The following is a 23,902-nucleotide window of genomic DNA, read 5'->3' on the forward strand; positions in this document are numbered from 1 at the left end:
TTCTAGTGTGAAGTATTTCTTTTGAGCACAAAAATAGCTCAGGGTTTCTTTGGTCTTCAGCCCTTGTTGACATCAGGTTGGCACATTTGTAAGAACTACATGTATTGGCTATTTTAACAAATATCTGTGATCTTGATTATTTAATGAAGGGTAAATGATATAAAGAAGTGAGTTCTGCCAGAGGCAGCTTCCTGCCATCTTCCTAAGCATATGTAATTACAATGTGGTGCAGTTTTACAAAATGGTTATGTCGTGTTGTTGGATAAAAGGAATAGTTTAATTCTGTTTTCCAAGTAAACAGATACTTGGCTGGTCATTTAGTTCTGGGTTAAGTCATATATAGAAGATTAAACTTTCTCAAAGAACAACATAGAAAAGCATTTGTAACAAGGAACAGAAAATCTCTAGCCCTTGTGGGCTAACCAACTTACCTGTGGTTCTCAGACTTTCCAAGTCACAAAACAAGACTGTATTTTGATGCTTTTGAAAAACAGACTTTATAATGTTGACCACAGTTTGAAATGCACATCAATTTCTTCTCTAGAATTTCTATTGGTTTCTAAGGCTCATGATGGAGTAATAGGTTGATGGCTGTGGGATTTGGATTGGTGACCATCTGACCACTGTATGTGTATCTGAGCATGATGAAGCAGTATAGACTATTCTATTATAGTGCTTCTTTGCTTTGGGCATCTATAGGTCCTGGGTGGTGAAATGATCATTATCTCATTTGACAGTAGATGAGTACTTGATAAATGGAGTTTGTTTGTGAGATGGAATCATATATAGGGAGAATAATTAAATCCATTTTCAGGTATGGGACCAGACTGCATAGGTGGTGGTTAATAGTCACTGTCTGCACATAGTTAGCAGACAGCCAAGAATAACCTCAGGATTTCTCGATCTAAGAATTAATTCTGAGCAAAATATAAATTTGTGAATCCTTTTTTTTTCTAGCTATGGTCTCATGTGTCATAGTCTGTTCTAAACTTACCATGTAGCAGCATCTGGCCTTGAACTCCTGATCCTCTTGCCTCAGAGCCTTGAGCACTGGGATTACTGGCATGTGCCATCATGAATAGCTTAAATTATGGATACATTTAAAAGATGGGGACAAAAGGAGTAACAGGCTCCAAATGCCCCTACAAGACCCATTTCCATGGCTAGAGACACAGTAGGAGAATGTATTTGTAAAAATGAGAATTCAGAGCAGCTTCTTCTATCAAAGAGGCATGCACTGACTCGCACACTGAAATCTTTGTGAAGGGCTTAGACGAACACATTTGGCACAGCTCTGACTTACCAGGGCTGCCATGAGAAATGCATACTGTTGGCAAGCATTTATAAAATCACTCACTTGTGAGGGGTGCCTCCACAAAGAACAGGATGCAAAAAGGGCAGTGTTTGGGGTAGTGATTGTGGGAAGGATATGGTCATTCCCAGAGACTTCTTTGGGGATAGGGGTGACATTTAAACTGAATCCTGAAACATAGGCCAGAGTTAGGCAAGCATGTGTGCTGTGGGATATTCAAACTCTCCAGCTATACATGTGTGTGTGGAAGGAGGGCAGGGCTGTGATGGTGAATTGAATAGCATGGGATAAGAAAGGAACACCATATAAAAAGATCTAGAAATCAAACGCAGCTGGGAGCATTCAAAGACTGAAAAGGTGGCCAGGGTGCTTAGAAACTTTACAAGAGCAGAGAGGTGTTAGTAGGCAGAGGTAGGCAGGGGCTGAGAGCATACAGGTGTTATGGCACGTAAATATTTTTGCGCTTCTTGTCTGAGAGCAAAGGGGACCATGAGAAACTTAAAGTAGAGAGGTAGGACCTGATGGAATGGCTCAGCAGATAAAGGCACCTGTTCCCAAGCCTGGTGAGCTGATTATGATTCACAGGACCTCCATGGTGGAAAGAGAAAACCAATACTTAAAATATTCTATGACCTCTACACATGTGTGTTGGCACATGTACCCACACACATTCACAAGCAGAGAGAAAATTAAAAAAAAAAAAAAAAAACAACTAGGAATGTTGCATTCCCTATATATGTTTAGTGTGGTGGTGGTGGTGGTGGTGGTGGTGGTGGTGTGTGTGTGTGTGTGTGTGTGTGTGTGTGTGTGTGTGTGAAGAAGAGGGTTGTTACTGTCCAAGAAAGAGAAGAGGGTGTTAGTATCACAAACAAGTTGGTATGGTTGGGCGGACAGTCATGGATTACAGCTGAGCTTAGAGACAGAACTGGGAAAGCCAGTCATTTGTGGAGGGGAGTGGTGCTACAGAGCGATAATGAGTAACCACGTTATAGACATGAATGTAAAGGAAAAAGTAGCTAGCTGTTCACAGAGCCAGTGTTGGAGGGGGATGTAGGCAGGTTTTTCTGTCCCAGTAGCCCGCTCCCAAATAATCACATGGAGACTTCTTATTAATTATGAAAGCTCGGCCTATAGTTTAGGCTTGTTTTTAACTAGCTCTTATAACTTGACCCATTTCTATTCATTTATTGTCTACCTCATAGTTTTGTTACCTTACTCTGCCTAGGTTGCTTTCCTGCTTCCCTTGTGTCTGGCTAACAACTCTGCCTTTTTCTTACCAATGCCCTCTCTGCCCCCAAAATCTTGCCAAACTATTGGCAGTTCAGCTTTTTATTAACCCAATTGGAGTGATAGATCTTCATACTGTACAAAAAGATCATTCCACAGAGGGGGACTTGTGATTATAGGTATGGATGTGCTGTGTCTGAGACAGGCACTTGAGTGGAGATGAAGTATGAGGTAAAGGGAGCTTGTTGTTAGTGGATAAAAGGCAAAGAGTTTATCAAGTTGTATTAGAGCAGTTGTGTAACTAAGTGAATGAAATTCTGATTTCATGTCACACAGATGGACAGGTTAGTAGAAGCCGTTGTTAGTACTGTTTGGTCACACACACCTACAGAAATGATAGTTTCTTCAGAGTGTTGAGCTGCGGGGTGTACATCAGTGTGAGGAGGTGGGAATGTGGTGGCCCGAAGGGTGTGAGATAGCTTTAGGAGGTAAAGTTGGTTTTTTTAGTGGTTGCAGGGACAAAGTCTCTTAACTTTCTTCCAGGTAGAAAGTTGACCTGAACTCTGAAAGAGGTGAGAGGGTTGCCAGAAAGCTGTTTTATGTCTTCAAATAATGAACAGGATAACACTGCAGTTAACTGTTTTGTCTACTGATTTTGTATCAGTTATGCATAGTTGTTAATTAGGTGCTGTGCTAAGTCTACAGGAAACAAAGAATAAACAAGATCTTCACTCTCTAGTTGTTTAGGCTCCAGCTGCAAGGCCCAAATTGTCATAATATGTGAAGATGTCCCATCTGATCTCAGAAGCCTCTTGTCATCATTTAGCAATAGGACAAGGTCAGAAGATGGACATAGGAAATTGTTTCTATTTATGAGGGGAGGGTCAAGTAGATCCCTATAATGAAACAAAATGCTCAGGTGAGTTATTAAGGAGCCGCTGGCTGTACAGAGGGGCCCCTGATTTATTCTGCACGAGCTGTACCTTAAATCACAGTATCTGCTTAGCTCGGCCACTAGGTGGGCCATTTCTAGATTTCTTCATACTGCTGGATGCTGTGATGTTCTGGTGGGCAAGGGGACTTCCTCCTCCATAGAAAACATTTGCTTTAGATTCGGGCAGATTCACAGCAGGCTGAGCAACTATATCTTCATAATGCTAGTTACCTGACAGTGACACCATCCAAAGACAGCTCTCTAGGGACAATGCCTGCCATGTTCAGTACTTTCCTCAATGTTCACAACTTTCGAGAAACTGATTTTCCAATGACATTGGATGGAGTAGAATCAAAGTTTGAGCCGTAACAAGATGAAACCTAGCAGGGGTAGATGTTCAGTTTTGTAGTTAGGTCCAGAAATTACATTGCACTTATTCAGAGCGGGGAGACCCACATAAAAGCAGAGCACTGGGAGACTTTGGTTGCTTTCTATCTTAGTATGTCTCCAGTGTCAGAGGAACACTAACAACTTAGTTTGGGTGGGCTGAGAGATGAGGAGGCCCAGTGAGTGGAGCGCCTGCTTGAAAGCATCATGACAACTGAGGAAGAATCTTGGGATAGGTGGTGAGATGTTTCTAGATGGTCTCTTCAGTGCTCATGCCTCCATGGTTTATGTTCATTCTCTAAGGAAGAAGAGGAGAGTTGTTTCCATGGAAGTCAGAGGGCAGCTTTTGGGAGTTGGTTCTCACCTTCTACCTGGCTGAGGCAGGTTACCCTTGTTTCCGCCACTACTGTGCAGCTGAATTCTGGCCAGCTGGACACCAGGCCTCCCGCTGATTCTCCCAGGGGTGCAATGCAGATGTCAGGCTCCTGTCACTCCCTGAGCCATCTTCCTGGCTCCTGATTTTCTTCTTTTGTTTTTTTTTTTTCCTCTAACGATTTTGATTTGGACAATTTGATCTTTTTAGTAAAAGTTTTGATTAACATATACTAATTATGCAAACTTGTGAGGTACAATGTGATTGTTTTTTGAAATGGGATCTTCCTAAGATGACTCAGATGTTCTTGAGCTCAGATGTGGCTCCTGCCCTTGCTTCCCCAGTAGCTAAGGTTATAGCACACGCTGCTGGACCCACTTAATGTCACATTGACCCATGTATGTATATTTTTTGACATAGTGTATTTTCTACTTGTTTTTCCTATTCTATTTTAAAAAATATTTCACTTTTATTTATGTATGTAGTGCTGCATGAACTTATGTGCACTGTGTGTATGGAGGTGCCTGCAGAGGCCTGAAGTGGGTGTCAGGTCCCCTGAGGTTCTGGGAACCAAACCCTAACACTTGGCAAGAGCAGTAAGTGCTCTTAGCTGCTCAGCCATCTCTTTAGTCCCCCAATCTGCATGTCAAACAAAAGTACCTTACAGAAAGAAATGCCTGGGCTACCTTCACATTAGGCCTTGACTGGCTACTGCTCGGAACACGTTGTTCCCAGTGAACACAGTGGACAAAGCCTCCCAGCTGGGCAGTGAGAGAGCATGAAAGCAATAGTTTGTATCTATACACACTTTAAGTTGCTGTGAACTCAGACCAGCTGGGAAGAATAAAGACATAGAAATAATTGTGCCCATCAATCTAGCCAAAAAGAGAAGATCCTCATAGAAAAGAAGAAAATAACAGATATTAAAAGGAATGTTCTGGAACCTCAAAGCCATACTTCATAAAACAGGCTCTGAGTGATCTCCACACTGTGGGGGTCTGTTTAGAACAGTGACCTGTAGCCTGGCCGCTCTTTCAAATCACCTGGGAGGTGTGTGTAGTCTGGTAGACAGCCAGCTCCACAGCCCCATGGCAGCTGGGTAAGTCAGCATTCCTAGCGATGTGTATGAAGAGATAACTTGTAAGCTGAAAGCTTTGCTTTCTATCTTCTATGTGAACTCTACATCCCCCTGATCAGTCTGTGTGTTTTGTTTGTTTGCTGATTGGTGGATGGTCTAAACAGGTCTGAAATGATAGAGTGGGGACTTGGCTGTTGAGGGAAGGGAGGACTGGGCAGGAGACAATTGCAAGGGCACATGAGGGTCTGTGCATTGGTGCCTACTATAAGAGAGAATACTGTAGTCTGTTATTAGGGAGGGGATCAAATTAGAACAAATCTGGTTTACTTCAGTGCTGTTGAGAAAGTGACCTTGATTGGGTCTATTCACATGATACTTAATCTGGCTTTTCCTTGCTACCATATTAAAAAAATCTGTTAATATTAATGGTAGATTTAAAAATTAATAAGTATTTGTAATAATTCTTTGCCTCTTAAAAATTTTAATAGCCTATTGACTCCAAATTGTGTTGTCCATGTGGGGCCATCCCCTGGAGCATGGTTGATGTACCAGGAGCCACATCCTTAAAGAAAAATGGTTTTCCTCCTGCAGAAGACAAACTGTCCATAGCTCCTCATGGATTCCTTTCCTATGTATGCTAGCATGTTGACTGGTTTGCTCTTGGTTAGGAACCCACAGCTGCTGTGAGCTCTTGAGTGCAGTGGTCCTTTCATGTCCAGAAGGCTGTGTTTTGCTCCAGCCCTTTGACCTCTGCTGGCTCTTACAGGTCTTTCCATCCCCTCTTCCATGATGGTCTCTGCTCCTTGGGAGGGTGTGTGATACAGATCTCTCATTCCTGGCTGAACACTCACTCCATGGTTACTTATTCTTAGTACTTTGACTAATTGTGTGATTCTGCAATCAATAACCACTGTATAAAGGAACTTCTCTGATGAAGTCTGAGAGCTGCATTAGTATATGGGTAGCAACATATGAATTCAGAGGGCAGGTTGATGTTACGTCCATTTAGAAAAATACTAATAGTAGGCTCACCTCTGGGAATTTAAAAGAATTATATTTACTTATTTTATTTGGTGTGTGTGTGTGTGTGTGTGTGTGTGTGTGTGTGTGTGTGTGTATGTGCACGTGTGTGTGCATGTATGTGCACGTGTGTGTGCATGAGCTCAATGACATACATATGAGGAGATCAGAGGACAACTTGTGATACTCGGTTCTCCTTCTACCATGTGGATGTCAGAGTTGGAACTCAGGTCATCAGGTGTGGCGACAGTGCCTTAACCAGCTGAACCATTTCACTGGTCCCTAACTGCAGACTAGGTGTTTTTTTTTTTTTTTTTTTTTTTTTGGTGTGAGTAAATTTTAGACAGTATTTTTAGAAGCACTTTGCAGATATTCTGGCCTTAAACATCCTGGCTACACACATCTTCACAGGCATTACTTCTAAAGAGCAATCCAGCTGCAGGCGACTGTTCGCCATGGGCCTCCTAGTTTGGAGAACATTTGGAACCTGCTTTATGAAACATTGCTTTGAGATTCCCAAACATCCCCTTTAATATTCTTCCTTTTACCTGTCTTTTTTAGTCAGATGGACATGGATAGTTACCTCTCAGTCTTCACTCCATCTTGTTCAGCTGAGGCAGCATGTGCCGTTCAGAGGGGCTGAGCAATGGGTGTGGGCCATTCAGCTAGTGACGGGGTCTTCTGCTTTAGTGTGCCTCTGTGTTTGCACTGGTGGGTCTTTACAGTCACATGTTAGAAAGGCACTGGTTAGACCTGTAAGTCCTACTTTTTCCTTTGTTAATTGAACTTTGGTGAGAGCTTAACTCTTCAAAGGACCATACTGGAAATCTGTGCTTAATAATTGAAGGGCCAGGGAAGGTTCTTTACATATTGATTAATAACTCTAAATTGTGTGCTGCTCTCTGCTGGAGAGGCTGCTAGAGCACCTCCTTAGCAAGTACTAACTCCTCCTCATTCCAGCCTTCCAAAGGGAGGAGGGGCATAGATAGCCTGAGGGTTAGTGATCCATCAGGCCCCATTTGTGTGCTTCAGGGGACAACACAATTGGAACCTCAGTTTGTGGCTTATTTTCTCCTTCCCTGCCTTCTCCCCTTTTCCTTTTGTTATTTTTCAGACAGGGTCTTTCTTTGTAGTCCAGGCAGACCTTGAACTTGTTATGTTTCCAGGATGTCCTTGAACCCATAGCCATCATCCTGCCTCAACCTCTTGGGTACTGGAATAACAGGCTTCTTCCACCATTCCCCTCTTTCCCACTTTTCTTGTTCATATTTCAGTTAGTAAAAAGATGCTGGTGTGAAGAATAAGTTGATACATAGTATGCATACCAAAATTTGTTTTTAGAAGAATAAAACTAAATATGAATAAATACTGAGTTCTTAGAAATCTTTGCAATGTATTAGTAACACAGATTACTTGATATAATTTATGATAAACTTCTTTGTTTTATTCTGGAATATTCTAGCTTCTTCTTCCTTAGAGAATAGGGTTTAACTTTGTGTTTACATTTTGGGGTTCAATTCCTAAATGAATCCACTTGTAGCACCTTGTAGACAATTAGCTTTAAAAATCTTTATTGGACCATGCATGCACATGCCTTTAATCCTACTGCTGGGGAGGTAGGTCTCTGTGAATTTGAGGCAAGCCTGATCTTCACAGGGAGCTACAGGCCAACCAGGGCTACACAGTGCCCTGAAAAAAACAGCAACCAAAAAACCAAAACCTAAACAAATTTATTGGTGTACATACTTTAGGTGTTTATATTTTAAGTTTGGATATAGAGTAAGAAGCTTAGTGCCTGTCTTAGTTACTTTTCTGTGATAAAACACCACAACCAAGAGAATTTATAGAAGATTTAATGAGGCATGCAGTTTGTACGAGGGTTAGAGTCCCTAATGGTGGAACAAAGGCATGGAGCAGGAATGGCGGAGTGCTCCCGTATTAAAACAGAAGTAGGAGGCAGAGAGGCACACTAGGAGTGCACTGGTCTTTTGAAACCTCTAAGCCTGCCCCCGGTAACATACCTCCTCCCACAAGGCCATGTCTCCTCATCCTTCGCAAACAGTTCCACCAACTGAGCCGATGGGAGTGATAGTCATCCAGATTGCCACAGTTCGCTCCTCCAAGTTAGCACTCCCTGTCTGGTGTGGGTTGACTGACGTGGGTAAGATTAGATAAGTGATGACCCGTTCTATCCTCATACATTTTTGAGCATTTTTGCTTTGTGTTCAACTTTGTTTTATCTACATTTATTTAAACTATTTAATTTGTACTAAAAAGATGAGAGACAAATATTAAGACCTAGGAAGAATTTATGTAGCTTCCATTATTCTGTAGTTTCCTGGAGGCTTCATCTCACATGCCAGCTCTGCAGCTCACAGGCCTCCCGAAGAAATATGACTGGTCTCTTGCTGTTCTGGGTGATCCCTAGTTGTTGAGTATAGCAGCCAACAAACCCCAAGGGCACTCTCCTGCATGCCAGCACTATGCCAAATGCCTTTCAGAAGCATTAACTACTCACATTGGTGCTCTCCATGAGCAAGCTAGGAAGAAGGATACCTGGCTAGGTAAACAGTAGGGCTTGGGTTTGAATTTAGCGAGTCTGGGAGAAGCCAGCAACCATTGCTGAACATGTTTTAGGCTTTATCTTGCTTATGCATGCTCTCTGGTCATTCCTGTCTTTTCTTTACAGGTTTATTACATATTGATAGGTTCAGATTTTGTCCCCCCGTCCTCTGCTTATTGCTCACTGCATGCTCCCACACATTTACCTTCCATAGTGTTCTCTCTCTTGAGTCTCAGGTATTTTCTACCTCTTCACTTAGATGTCTATAGACTCTTCCAATGGAGTAGATCTTCAGTCAGGACCTGTCACCTTCCCACCAAGCTAGTGCCCCCTATGACCTCCCTTGGTGAACGTGAGCCTCATCCAATCCTTTGCTCAGGTGACCAGAAATTGCCCTGATAGATGAGGTAGGCCCAAATAATCCTATGGTTATCTTGAATACCTACGAAGGTCCTTGCTCAGCTCCTACATTCTAGACCCTATAGTTATGTGACATCAAATATTGAAAGGAATGATTTTAATGTACAAGATTTAAATATTGTAAACTAGTTTCCATTCATATATGAACAATGATATTTTCTGAGTTTCTTTAGTGCCAGGTACTGGGAGATGGAGTTTAGAGCTGAGTCAGATCTCATTGTCTATGGTGGTTTCTGTCTTTCCTGAATTTATTCTCCTGACAAAGCTCCCAGAGAACCATTCTGATGGGACTGTCAGGGCATATCGGAACCAAACAAGTCCCTTAATAGTTGAGTTCATTTGCATGTTAGCATTGTCTGTGTCTGCTTGTTTTGAGACAAACTTTTCCCATGTAGTTGAGGGTGCCTTCAGGCTCCTGACTGCTGGGATTACAGTGCTATACTTAGTCTCACTGTCCATTTTTAAATATTGTTGTGAGAGCATAGGCTGTGTCTTAGTCAATGTTCTATAGGTGCTGGAGAAGGAGCCCAGAATTTTAAATCTGTGTCAGCAAGCAGCAGGAACACACACACACACACACACACACACACACACACACACACAGAGAGAGAGAGAGAGAGAGAGAGAGAGAGAGAGAGAGAGAGAGAGAGCGAGCGAGCCTGGCTTGAGTGTTTGAAACCTCAAAGCCCACTTCAAGTGACACATGTCCTCCAACAAGTCTGCATCTACTCCAGTCCAACAAGGCCACACCTCCTAACAGTGCACTCCCTGGTGACCAACCTGAGTTCTGTCACCAAGATCAACACAGTGGAAGGAAAGAACCAACTTCTGCAACTGGTCCATTGGTATCTACAAATACTCCATGGCACAAGTTTTCTCTCTCTCTCTCTCTCTCTCTCTCTCTCTCTCTCTCTCTCTCACACACACACACACACACACATATAAATAAATAAATGAAATTAAAAATAGGGCAGACATGGTGGCACACATTTAATTACAGTTACTCAGGAGGCAGAAGCAGGTAGATATTTGTGGGGTTTTTTTTTGCCATTTTTTCTTTCTATATCCTGACTACAGCCTCCCCTCCCTCCTCTTCTCCCACTTGCCCTCTTCTGTCTACCTCCCTCACTCCACCCCTCCTCTGTATTCACTCAGAAAGGGCCAGGCCTCCCATGGGCATCAGCAAAACCTGGCATAACAAGCTGCTGTAAGACCAGGCACTTCCCCTGTATTCAGGCTGGGCAAGACAACCCAGCATGAGGAATAGGTTCCCAAGAGCCCACCAGAGCACCAGGGACAGCCCTGCTCCCATTGCCAGGAGTCCCACAAATAGACCAAGCTGTCACATATATGCAGAGGGCCTAGGCTGGAGGTTTTAAGCCAACCTGCTCTACATAGCAAGTTTCAGGACAGTCAGGGATGCATACAGAGACTCTTGTCTCAGACAACAACAACAACAACAACAACAACAGTTTATTGTTGTAGGCTGTGAAATTTGGGGGGTAATTTGTTAGTAGCTTGCAGTAACACTCCAATATAGCCTTAGATCTGTTAATTAGAGTGAGCTCCTTTATTTAGCTGCTAAGTTGTGGAGAGTAAAGCCAATTTACTATCGGTCCTAAGAATGTTTATTCAATTATTGATAGCAGGCACTGGATCTTGGATATTTTCAAGTTGTTTCGATAAAAGACTTTCCATCTTTTAGAAGTCGCATCTTATTGTTTGGTCTCTGAGAGACTCTATTATTGCCAGCATTCTGAGCCTAGCAGGAATGCTCTTATCTTGAGTGTGAAGAAACCAGGAGCAATTCTGGGATTACAGGGCATGGCATGTGGAGGGCTCTTTGTTCGGATTCCATGATCTTTGAGAAGGGAGTGTGCATGGGGGGGTAGGGAGGGGTATGAGAGGTCTGGCCATTCTTAACCTTTCATGGCCTAGACATAAGCAAGAAGAGCATCAGCTAGGCACTAATGAAGTCTCCCACAGAGTGGGAGCTAGAGGTTCAGTACTGTACTTGCCAAGAAGCCTCATACAAAACTTTGGCATGGGTGCCCAGAGAACTGAGACGGCATAGGACTCCTGTGTTTAAAGACAAGGCAGGAACTTGGGGAGACATTTCAACTGCTTATATGGTTCACATGCAAGCATGAGGACTTGAGTTTGACCCCCAGAACCCATGTAGAAAGCTGGATGCTGAGGCACATGCTTATATTTCAGCACTGGGGAAATGGAGACAGAGAAGTCCCTCGAGTTCAACTGTCAGCCAAGCTGTTCTAACCAATGAGCTCCGATTCCCTGTGAGAGACCCTGTTTCAGAAACCCCAAAGTGGAGGGATGGTTCCTAAGGAGCAATGCCTGAGATTAGTTTTACCTAGGTTTACCACTTAGGCAGGTCCATTGATGCTGATTGTTAAAGATATTTACCAGGTTTGCTGCTTACACAGATGTAGAAAGTGATTGAAGATCTTGGATTCCATCTAAGGTGACACATGCGGCCCCTAATTGAAGTAATATCCAGGAGTATGGTGTCTGCTTGTGCTTGTGAAGCTGAGCTCTTCTGGCCCTGATGATCAAATACAAAGCCATTCACCAGGGTCTGCTACTGTTCTGTTTTCTTAATAGAAAGGCATGCTCCTTGTAGAAGGTTTGGAAATAAAATTTCAGCCTGACATTGAGTTCTGTGTAATAGGTTCTCTCATTAAGCTAAATTTGGAGGTTGCCAAATGGTCTGTATAAGGAGACAGTCTGAATAAAGAGACAGACAAGTGATTCCCAAAATAAGGCAGCCAAGGCAAAAATGAGGGAGCCTGCCTTGATGAGTTCAGTTGCATGTTTTATATTCTTTAGCTTCAAGAGTATATTTGGGAATTCAAAACTGGGGAGGGACATTTGACTCATATGACTTAATTTTCTCTTACATTTAGTGTGTGTGTGTGTGTGTGTGTGTGTGTGTGTGTGTGTGTGTGAGAGAGAGAGAGAGAGAGAGAGAGAGAGAGAGAGAGAGAGAGAACACATAAGGAGGTCAGAGGACCTTTTTCACCATGTAGTCCCCCACTATAAGTTCAAAACTATTTGAACAGATAGGACACACACATAAAACTACAAGATGGCCCATGTCATTTACTTAATGAATAATTGGACTAGTGGTTTTCAAAATGTAGTCCCTAGAACTGCACTTATTTGCATTAACTTGGAGTCTTGTTACAAATAGTAGGTACATATAAGAACTGCACACTAACCAATTATGAGAAAAAGTCATCCTGAGTGAGGTAACACAGACCGAGAAAGAAAAATAAGATGTGTACTCATTCATAAGTTGATATTAGCTGTTAAATAAAGGATAACTATGCTACAATCCACAGACTCAGAGATTCTAGGTAATAAGGAGGGTTCAAGAGGGATGCCGGGATCTCCCTGGGAAGGGGAAATAGAAGAGGTTTTGTGAGTGGACTGTGGGGTGGATGGGGCTTGGAATATGAGCAATAATGTTGGGGGGGGGGTGGACAGGGAGAGTACTGAAATAGATTGCTGGAAAAGGGGGACATTTGGGGTCAGGTAAAAAGCTGGCACAAGGGAATCTCCCAGGAATCTACAGGTATGACCCCATCTAAGACTCCTAGCAATAGTGGATATGCAGCCTGAACTGGCCATCTCCTGTGACCAGATGAGACTTCAAGTGGAGGGAGTGGGAAACCAGCTTAGTCACATAACCTTTGACCTAAGATCTGTCCTGCCTATGGAATGTGTTGGGGTAAGGATGCTCTCGAGATTGAGGGAGTGGCCAACCAATGACTGGTCTAATTTAAAACCCATGCTAGGAGAGTTAGTCCACCTCTGACACTGCCTGGAACATTGAGACACACAGGTTGGATGACCCAGAGACCTAGGATAGAACCAAACACAACTGGAGGAAAACAATGTCAAGGTAATGATGCCTAATGATATTCTGCTATACTCATAGATTGGTGCCTACATCAATTGTCATCAGAGAGGCCTTATCCAGCGACTAATGGAAACAGATGCAGACCCACAGCCAAACATTAAGTGGAGCTCAGGAAATCCTCCAGGAAGGAGAGAAAGGATTGTAGGAGGCAGAGGGGTCAAGGACACCACAAGAAAACCCACAGAATCAGCTAACCTGGGCTCATTGGGGCTCACAGAGACTGAACCAACAATCATGGAGCCCACATGGGACAGACCTAGGCCCTCTGCACATACATATGTTACAGTTGTGTAGCTTGATTCTCTTTGGGGCTCCTAACAGTGGGAACAGAGGCTGCCTCAGAGTCTTTTGGGACTCTACTTCTCATACTGGATAGCTTTGCCCAGCCTTAATACATGGGGAAGTGCTTAGTCTTACTTCAACTTGATATGCCATGTTTTGTTGATATTCATGGGAGAATTGCCCTTTCCTAAACACAGACATGGAGGAGGAGTGGACTGGGGGCTGAGAATAGAGAGGAGTTAGGGGGAGGTGCTGGGAGAAGGGGAGTGAGGGGAAACTTTGTCTGTGATGTAAAATAAATAAATAAATTTATTAAAAACCTAAAAAGACAAATAGTAGGCACAGAGTGGCCTGTGCCTACTGAATGAAAAACTCCAGGAGTGAGGTTTTGATATTGTGGGTGCTGGTGAGGATTAGACTCTCCAGGGCCTCCTGCATGCTGAGCATGATCTCCAAGCTCTGTCCCAGTGAGCTGTATTCCTACCTTGTGATAAGTGTTCTCAAGTTCAGCATCACTGCTTCACTCTAGTATATCTTAATGTTTCCCAATTTTTTTCTCAATGCCTCTCAGATGTTATCATTAAAAAATTATTCAAAAATTATTATTAAAAATGTGATGCAACAACAGGAGGTTCTCTAGGTGATTTAATGCCTCTTAAACTTGAGAACTGCTCATCTGAAAACTTAGGTTTTTTTTTTTGTTTTTTTTTTTTCTGAGACAGGGTTTCTCTGTGTAGCTTTGAGCCTTTCCTGGAACTCACTTGGTAGACCAGGCTGGCCTCGAACTCACAGAGATCCACCTGCCTCTGCCTCCCGAGTTCTGGGATTAAAGGCGTTGCGCCACCACCGCCCAGCCTGCAAACTTCTTAACATGTACTCACAAGCATCTGCTGACTATAAATAATTGTGGGTTTTTGTGATAGTTTTGAGACATGTGGCCCAGGATGGCTTTTAAATTCCTGTGTAACCAAAGCTGGCCTTTGAAATCCTGATCCTTCTACCTTCACCTTCAAAATGGTGGAATTAGCCAGGCAGTGGTGGCACACGCCTTTAATCCCAGCACTCGGGAGGCAGAGCCAGGCGAATCTCTGTGAGTTCGAGGCCAGCCTGGTCTACAGAGCGAGATCCAGGAAAGGCACAAAGCTACACAGAGAAACCCTGTCTCGAGAAACAAAAACAAACAAACAAAATGGTGGAATTATGTGTTCACGTCACCACACTTGTCTTGATTTGTGTTTCTAATGAAGTTGTCAGTTCTGCTGGACCGTTCTCTGATAGCTGTAGAACTGTTCTCTGTGATTTAGGAGAGGAGTGGGCTCTGAGAGCTAGTGGACCATAAGCTCAAGTCTGGAGTACAAATGACAAATATTATCAGGGCTCTTAATATTCTTGTTACTCATGGTTCAGCATTTACTGTTTAGCTTTTGGCCATGCTTGGGTACCCCTGTGGCACCTATATCTACAATATGGTCTTCCTTATAGAGAAGAGCTGCCTAAGCCATCCTGGACAGACAATAGCACATTCTAGAAATGACTGTCATTCCCTGACTCCTCAGTTCAGCCAGTCTTCCCACTCCTGTGGGGCCTCTCTAGAGTCACAGGCTGGTTGGTTATTGCTCTTATATTTTCTCCTGGCTTCTGCTTCCTGAAGGCCCCTGAAGACCCATCATGGAGGTCTGTCAGATCACTCTGAGCAGCAGAGTCATCTGAAACTATTGGGATGTGTGTTCACCTCATAGGCTGAAGGGCTTTGTGACCTTGAGGAAGCATTCCCCGAGTTTGTGAGCGAGCCTCTTTTGGCATGTACTTCAGGTAGTCTGACGTGTCCTGAGTCTTTCACTGCCTGATGCTTTCATGTTTCCAGTTTTTGTTCGTCCTTTCCAAGGACCTGGAGGCTGGCAGAGAGAGTTGAAGGTGCTCGGCTATCCCCTAGCTGCTCCTGTCCCTCTCCGAAGAGTGGTCAGGGTGGTTCACTAGACATACTGAAGCTCAAGGTGCGTCGTCACCCATGCCTACTCCTCCATTGCTCTTCATAGAAAACCCTGGGTTTTGCTAACTCCCTCTATCATGGGAGCACTTGGTGAACCCTGGGAGAGCTCTGGACTTTAGTTTGGCCTCTTTGCCTGTAGAGTAAAATATGATTAAATTTTCCTTTCCTTTCTGGGGATTTAGGTCAGTTGGTAGAGTGCTTATCTAACATGTCTGAGTTCCTGGGTTTGATACCCAGCACACATCTATATCCCAGCAACCAGGAGGTGGAGGCAGGAGGATCAGAAATTGAAGATCATTCTTGGCTATCTAGAAAATTCAAGGCCAGCCTGGGTTACATGAGATCCTGTCTCAAAACAAAAACAAGTAATGAAAGTATTGGGTTATAACCCATAGAACAAGTAAAATATCCATGAGTACATACTTTCATACATAAATAATTGAATGCATTAGTAAATGGGTTGGAGGGACAGTAAAATTCTAATTAATTTGTGCAGAAAGAATGAGATAAATAGAAAGTCAGAAGCAAATACTGTAGCATTGTTTTAGATAATGCCTACTACTGAGTAAAAACATTAATCAGTCAGAATTTAAGGGAAACCCGGGTATTTGTTACAATGAATTTTTCCAGAGATTATTAATTGCAAATGGAAATATAGTAATGTTCTGAGGAAGCCTGTTGTAACTCACTTTTGCCACCTGGTCAGAGTTACCATTGCCAGTGATGAGACATAATCCTGTACCCCTTGATACACACCCTCCGAAGGGGGTTAGTTAAAACTCTCTTTACTTACATCTTAGGATGTAAGTAAATTTACTACAGGGAACCAGCTCACACAGTTATGGAGGCTGACAAGTCCCCAAATCAGCAGAAAGACAGCAAGTTGGAGGCCTGGGGAGCCCATGGTATGTTCTAGGGTGATGCCAAGTGCCTAAGAACCAGGAAGAACTGTTGCTGAAGTGTGTAGATATGGAGGGAGCAGTTAAGACCCTGGAAGATCCAAAGTTTCAGACTGAGTCCAAAGGCAAGCAACAGTGAGCCTGAAGGCAGTCAGGAAGGAGCTCTCTTACTGGGAAGAAGATCAGCCTCGCTGCTCCATTTAGCTTTGCTGGCAGGGGAGGACACTTTGCTGTATTTAGTCCTCCAGCTCAATTGCTAATTTAATTCAGAGTACCTTTACAGACACACCCAGAATATTGTTTGTGCAACAGTGCACTCCATGGCCAATCATAATTTTTTTTTTTTTTGCCATTAAGAAGAATACGTAAGTGGTTCTCTGGTATTCTTGCCAAAAAAAAAAAAAAAAAAAAAAAAAAAAAAAGTGGGAACCTCATCTAATCATAAGCAAGCTTCAGATAAATTCAAGTTGATAGATATTTGTTAAATAACTCACCAGTTCTTTTGAGGCAGCATCTGAGACTTGAGGTCAGCCTGCTTCAGCTTCCTGCATGTTAGGACTATAGGTGTGTACTACCACATCCAGTTCTGACTAGTGTTACTTAAGAGTACCGAGGTTGCAAGAGACAAGAAAAGGCTGAGGGATTTTAGGAAGTGAAGCACACTCAGGTAGGACAGCTAAATGCAATGTGGAATCTTGAATTGAAGACTGGAACAAAAAGGAATATTAATCCAAAAACCAGCAAAATTAGAAATAAGTCCACTGTGGTCTTAATTACATTGCATTCATGGTTAATTTCCTAGTTCTTTATTTTTCATGAATATACAATCATTATGTAAGGTATTAATATTAATAGAAAGACATACAGAAACTATTTTTGCAGCTTTTCCATGTCTCAACTTATTTTAAAATAGAAGTTTAAACTCTTTTTAAAAGGATTTATTTTATTTTTAATTAGATGTATAGGTGTGCATATCTGTGTGTGGGCATGTGCTTGTGAGTGCAGATGTCCACAGAGGCTGGATGTTTTGGTTTACCTGGATCTGGAGTTATATACAGGTAGTTGTGTGCTGCCTGATGATAAGTGCTGGGAACTGAACTTGGGTCCTCTATAAGATCAATATGTTCTCTTAACCACTGAGGCATCTCTTCAGCCCCTCAAAACAGAAGCTTAATGGGTATTCTGAGGACTTTTTAATGATAGAGATATTTTTATATCATTTAAATTCACAACTGTCCCATGTTTGTGAGCATACACAGGCTATTTTGTGTCTACTGCTCAAGGTTTTCCACAGATACTGACCTCAATCTGTATTTATTTTATGAACACCTTCTTAAAAATCTCTCAGATCTCTGCCCTGATTTTCTTTTTCTGCTCTGTGCGTTTCCTCTCTTGCCTCTGCTGGTCTTGTTGTTTATGGGTCTTTGTCTCTGAGATGATGATGTGCGCATAATATTATGGAGACAAAGAACACTGGGCCAGAACCCAAGAGGCTGTGGTGCCAGCATCTTAGTCTGGTTCTAATGTTAATTTGGTTTCTTTCCACTTGTAATTTTCTGAGACCAAATAGTTTTGGCTAACCACCATGTGCACAAGTTGGTGTATGGGTTAAAATGATTACATAGATGTTATATGTATTATCATGCTCTATTTTTAGATTTTCTAAATGTTTAATCTGTATGTGTTTTCCCATCTCATCCTCAAAGTCTTTGATTTTTATCAGAGACTTCATAATATACACTCTAGCATTTCTGAGAGAGAGAGAGAGAGAGAGAGAGAGAGAGAGAGAGAGAGAGAGAGAGAGAGAGAGAGAAAGAGAGAGAGAGAGAATGTGTATGTGTGTGTGTGTGTGTGTGTGTGTGTGTGTGTACATGTGTTCATGAAGAGCCAGAAGGACAACTTTAGATGTCATTCCTCCAACGTTGTCCATCATTGTCTTTCTTTTTTAATGCAGATCTTTGACTGGCCTACAGCTTGCTGAGTAAGTTGGCTTTCCCACAAATCTTAAGGTCCATCTGTCTCTACATCCCCAGTTCTGGGATTGCAAACATGTGTCACAACACTTAGCCTTTTAAAAAAATTCCAAAGAATGTTTTGCAGACTGAATTCACTTGTGCTCATTGCAAGACAAGCACTTGACTGATGAGTCATCTCTCTGGTTCCTCTAGAATACTTTTTTCATCGTTTTTTGTCAGGGGGCAAGAGTCAGGAATCCATTGTTATGTTTCTTTCTTTCTTTCTTTCTTTCTTTCTTTCTTTCTTTCTTTCTTTCTTTCTTTCTTTCTTTCTTTCTTCTCCTCCTCCTCCCTCTTCCTCCCCTCCTCCCCTCCTCCCTTCCTCTCTCTCTCTCTCTCTCTCTCTCTCTCTCTCTCTCTCTTTGTCTTACTTTCTCTGGAAGTTGTATGTGGCTTTGTTCTTAATAGTTTTAATGTGTCCATGTGGGCTGGCCTGGGTTGAGTTGTGACCGGGTGGAGCCCTGACACAATCCAATAGGAGAGACTCTTGTGTCATCTGCTGATCTCTCCTGCCCTAGCACAATGGTGTGAGAGCCCTGAGAAGGGTCTCATAGCCACCAACATTTCTCACCAATAGAGCAGTGTCTGAGGCATGGAAAAGCAAGATATACCATCAGAAAATAACTGGGCTGGGGAGATAGCTCAGTGAGTTAGCACTTATCACACAAGAGTGAGAACCTGAGTTCTGATCCCCAGAACTCACATAAAGCCAGCTATTGTAGTGTGTGTCTGTAATGTTAGTGCTCCTACAGTGAGCTGGTAGGCAAAGACAGAAGACTCCTTGGAAGTCCGTAGGTCAGGTAGCCTGGTGTACATAGTGGTGAACAAGAGATGCAAGGTAGAAGGTGAGGACTGGTACCTGAGATTGTCCTCTGACCTTACATACCTGCTGTAGCACATGCATGTACACCCCCCCCCCACACACACACACAGAGAGAGAGAGAGAGAGAGAGAGAGAGAGAGAGAGAGAGAGAGAGAGTTAGAGAGAGAGATTTTTAAAGTTAAAAAGCAGAGAAGTAACAGTCCTAAGATTGAATGATGCCTACTGTGTGTGTTATTTTTGCCTGGGTAGTATATCAACATTTTCCTATTATTTGAATAGTTTGCTTAAATTGTGATGGAAATGATGGAGATTGGTTGACGATGAGAAGCATTGGAGGCTCTAACAAGGAAAACTTGATTTTCTTCATCGGAAAAGATAATTTGGCTGGGCTCAGATAGTGTCCTAGCACGGGGTATGCCTTGGTTCCTTTGGAATACTTAATAGACATCTCTCTCCGTCTCCTTGCCCTTTCTCTTTCCCTTCCTCCCTCCCTCGCTCACTTGCTTTCCTACTCTCTTCCTCCCTTCCTCCTCTCCCTCCTCTTTCTTTTTTTGAGACAGGATCTCATTATGTATCCTTGGCTGGCCTGAAACTCACTGTAGACCCAAACTCACACACACAAAAATCTTCCTGCCTCTCCTTTCAGAATGTGGGGATTCCAGGGCTGCACCCCCATGCCTGACAGCACACAGGATTTAAGAAATAATGTCTCCCCATTTCATTTGTCTTTACTGCCTTGTTTCCTTGTGTTGCCTCCTCTAGACATTTCCCTCTTATTTGGCCTGTGCATTGACATCAAAGGTCCAACCTCCTCAGCGCACCACTCAAGGATACTTCTAGGATATGACCATGCCAGGAAAATGAAAGCACATTGCAAGAGTTCATTGAGAAAAATAAGAAATGACCCCTGCTTTCAGAGAGCTTTCCATCTACTGGGAGGATAAAAAGCCCCAAATAAAAGACAACCTGGGCATGTACAGCAGAGGAAAATACTGTGTAAGGGGCCTGAGGGGAATAAATTTATTTCCTTTGTGCTTAGCTCAGGTCACCTCAATCTTCTCAATAACATGAAAATATTCCCACTTTATAGTTCAGGAATATGATGTTAATAGACATTAAAAGCTTTATGTCCTGGGCAGTTACATGGACAGAAATGAGACTGACCTTAGGCTGTGTGAATAGAAATCTCCCGTTGTCACTGGGCAGAGTAAGAGAGAAAGCTTTGAGAGGATGCTGGTGATGAATCTCAAAGATAGACAGGATTGATGGATAGGAGTGGGGACCCATAGAGATTTTGGAGCGTGGCATGTGAAATGTAGCAACAGGAGACAGCATGTGCTGGGGAACAGAACTTTGGGGTACTAGAGCAAATGAAGAGAGGGGTTTCACTGGAATACAGCTTGAATTGGGAACACAGAATCATGGGCCTCGTCTTCCAAGTCAAGTCTGAACTTTATTTCCCAACTCCTTTCATAAGCCATTAAAAGTGTTTGTGACCTTATAAGATTACACTCATATGGTATGAGGCATATACTTAAGAAAGGGAGAGTCTGTCGTTAAGAGAACTAGTTTTCAATGAGTTACTCAGCACTGATGCAGAGTGTTTTCCTTTTTACATCCCCACAGTAATCTTGAGGAGCAGGCTCATTGTGCTTTGCATCTAGAGGTCAGGGAACAACCTCAGGTGTCACTCCTCAGGTGTCATCCCTCCCCCCTTTTTTTGAGACAGGATCTCTCACTCACCTGGTACTCACAAAATAGGCTCAGCTTGCTGTCCAGTGAACCAAGTTCCACCTCCTCAGAAAAGAAGTTACAAGCACATGGTGTCCAGCTCATTTTTTTCTTTATGTGGGTTGTAGAGATTGAACTTAAGTTATTATCCTTGCAAAGCAAACATCTTATTGATAAAGATATATCCCCAGACTCCAGGAAAAAGTATTCTTAATGTCATCTCCTATTGCAGACAGGAAAACATTGAGAGGTTAGGTAATGTTCAGAACAGATAACTGTGTGTCAGGATGTAAACTGGGTGAATACAATTCTACTATTGCCTCTTTGTGATACAGTACTTGGCAACAGCCCAGAAGACAACTTGGGACAGTTTTTCTTCTCCATTAAATTAATTAAAATTTTTCACATATGTGAATGATAATTACCCTCTTTCCTCCTTCCAACTTCTCCCAAGTCTTCACACTTCATTCACTCTCAAATTCATGGCCTTTTTTTCTTTAATTATTATTGTTACAAATATATTTGAATAAATTCATAAAACCTGCTGAGTCCATTTAGTTTTGGTGGTATGTATATATGTGTATGGCTATATGTGTATGTTTTGAGGGCTGACTACTTGCTGTTGGATTACCAATTAGGGGGCTCCGCCATGGGGAAGACTAATTCTCCCTTTCTCAGCAGCTGTTAATTGCCTATAGCTCTTCATCTAGGGGTGGGGTCTTATGACATTTCCCCCATCCACGTTGATCTATTAATCATTGTTCAGGTAGTGTATAGTCAACCATATTGTGGCAATTTCATAGCTGTAGCTTTCCTGTCATGTCTAGAAGCAGAAATACTGATCCTCTGGCCCTTAAAATATTTTTGTCATTCCTCTATGATGTTCCCTGAGCTTTCGGTATAGGGGTTATATTGTAGATGTATTGTATCAATGGGGACTGGGCACCCCATGACCAATTATTGTCTACATTTTGACTAGTTGTGGCTTTCTGTTGGTCCCAGTCTGCTGCAAAAAGAAGTTTCTATTTATGCTACACAGCACCTGACAGCAGCCAACAAAACACGCTGGGTGGTTCTTCTTAGTCAAGTGTGATAGTTCACATGTCAAGGCCTGAACTTGACATCAGTGTTGGTTAAGTAGAGACACAAAGGCAGTTGTGTAAGCCTAAGGCCTGATGCTGGGGCTGAACCCGTGAACTTGTATCTTCTCTGTAGTTGAGGTTTCCTAGGGAAGCTGACATTTTATGCAAAACAGTTGTCCCATCCTTGGGAGTATCATGGCTAGCCTTGCTTCAAACTCCTTAGCACAGGCTTTTTGTTCATTTCTAGGCAAACGTATTGATCTAGTCTTATAAACATTGAGGTCTTGGGTGCTTGGTACAAATTAATTTTGAGACGGTTCTAGCAAACTTCCCAGGTATTGGTAAGCATCACACCTTTTTATTATTGGAGTTGAGACAAGGGGGTTCTCTGGAATTTAGTTGTTGATGAATTATTCCCTTTTCTGGGAGCATCCTTATTCCTTGTGTAGGTGAGCACCCTTCCATGCTTTGCTACCTTGGGAATTGTGTCATAGGACATTTGTTCATTTTTATTTTATTTTTTGGAAAGGGCATGCATGTATTTTGACTCTATAAAGGTTTTTGGTGCATAGTTAAACAACTGTATCATGAGAATGTGCTTAATGCCCTTGTGATAATATTAGACAGCATGGGCCAGTCCAGTGATCTTTCTGTTCCATTTGCTGCAGGTGACAAGAAGTACATCATGGGGCCCAAGCTTTCCACTCTTGATGCCACTGTCTTTGGACACTTGGCACAGGCAATGTGGACCTTGCCAGGGACCAGACCAGAGCGGTTAATCAAAGGCAAGTATCAACCCCCTCTGTGTTATAGGAGTGGCTGGGACGGGTGGGTGGGGAGCAGCATGGGGAGATGGGTGCCATGAGATTCAGTGACACCCACAGCTCTGTGTCCCTAACATGTAGCTAATTTTGTATCCACCCCTTTCACTGCTTTTGCTGTCTTGGTAGACATTTTGCCAAGAAAGCAGCAATAACGAGCCAGGATAATTTAGAACTGCTCCAAACCCAGGAGTGTGAGTGGCTTGGACAAGGAAGTGTTCTGCTCTAGCTTCGGAGCAACCAGGACAGCCTTGGCCTTGTCATGTGTATGAGGACGTTAAAGAAAATGTTAGTTCTTTGGTCCTAGCTAATGACAGAGCCACACAAGCTGCTCTTGGAACTGCTTGACATATTGAGAAATTCTCCTTAATTTAGATGAGTAGGAAGATGGACTGAATAGTCAGCATTTCTTAAAATATGCTTGTGGCGGGTCAGTGAGATGCACAGCAGGTAAAGAGACCTGTTACAAAGCCTGACAACCAGTGTCGATCTCCAGAACCCAAGTAGCAGGAGAGAATCAGTTCCTGCAGGGTGTCTTCTCACCTTCCTTGTGCCACTGTGGATAAATAAGTATGATAAAGATAAAACCACACACTGCAGCTATACATATAACTATCAAATATTACACATTTAACTGGAGAAAATAGAGAAAAGATAGAATTTTTTTAAAAATGAGAACTGTAAACTAGGTATGGTGGTTCACACCTGTAATCCCAGCACATGGGGGGCTAAGGCAAGAGGATGCTGGGTACAAGGCCAGCCTTGTTTACACAGAGAGTTCCAGGCCAGCCTGAGCTAACAAAGAAGCAGACAAACACACATATTTGTGATTTCACCAATCACACAGAGAACTACTGATATTGTGCTGTGTATCTTCATTTTTTGTCAAGTCTAAGTGTGCATGTACTTTAAAAAGCTGCAACTATAATGCCGATGAAGTTATAACCTGAAGTTTTGAATAAGCAATGCATATTACTCTTCCTTTGTCATTAAATATTCTTC

The 23,902-nt window shown here is 42.6% G+C and overlaps 1 protein-coding gene across 1 annotated transcript in view; it reads left to right on the top strand.

Annotated features, from left to right (window-relative positions):
- The window catches only part of Faxc (failed axon connections homolog, metaxin like GST domain containing), a 63,978-nt gene that overhangs the window by 26,922 nt on the left and 13,154 nt on the right, over nt 1-23,902 (top strand). Inside the window, exon 5 of the mRNA XM_036178846.1 lies at nt 22,748-22,864. Within this exon, the coding sequence (XP_036034739.1) occupies nt 22,748-22,864 (117 nt within the window). The remainder of the gene's footprint in view (nt 1-22,747; nt 22,865-23,902) is intronic.

This window comes from Onychomys torridus, chromosome 2, assembly GCF_903995425.1.
Source record: "Onychomys torridus chromosome 2, mOncTor1.1, whole genome shotgun sequence".
NCBI lineage: Eukaryota > Metazoa > Chordata > Mammalia > Rodentia > Cricetidae > Onychomys > Onychomys torridus.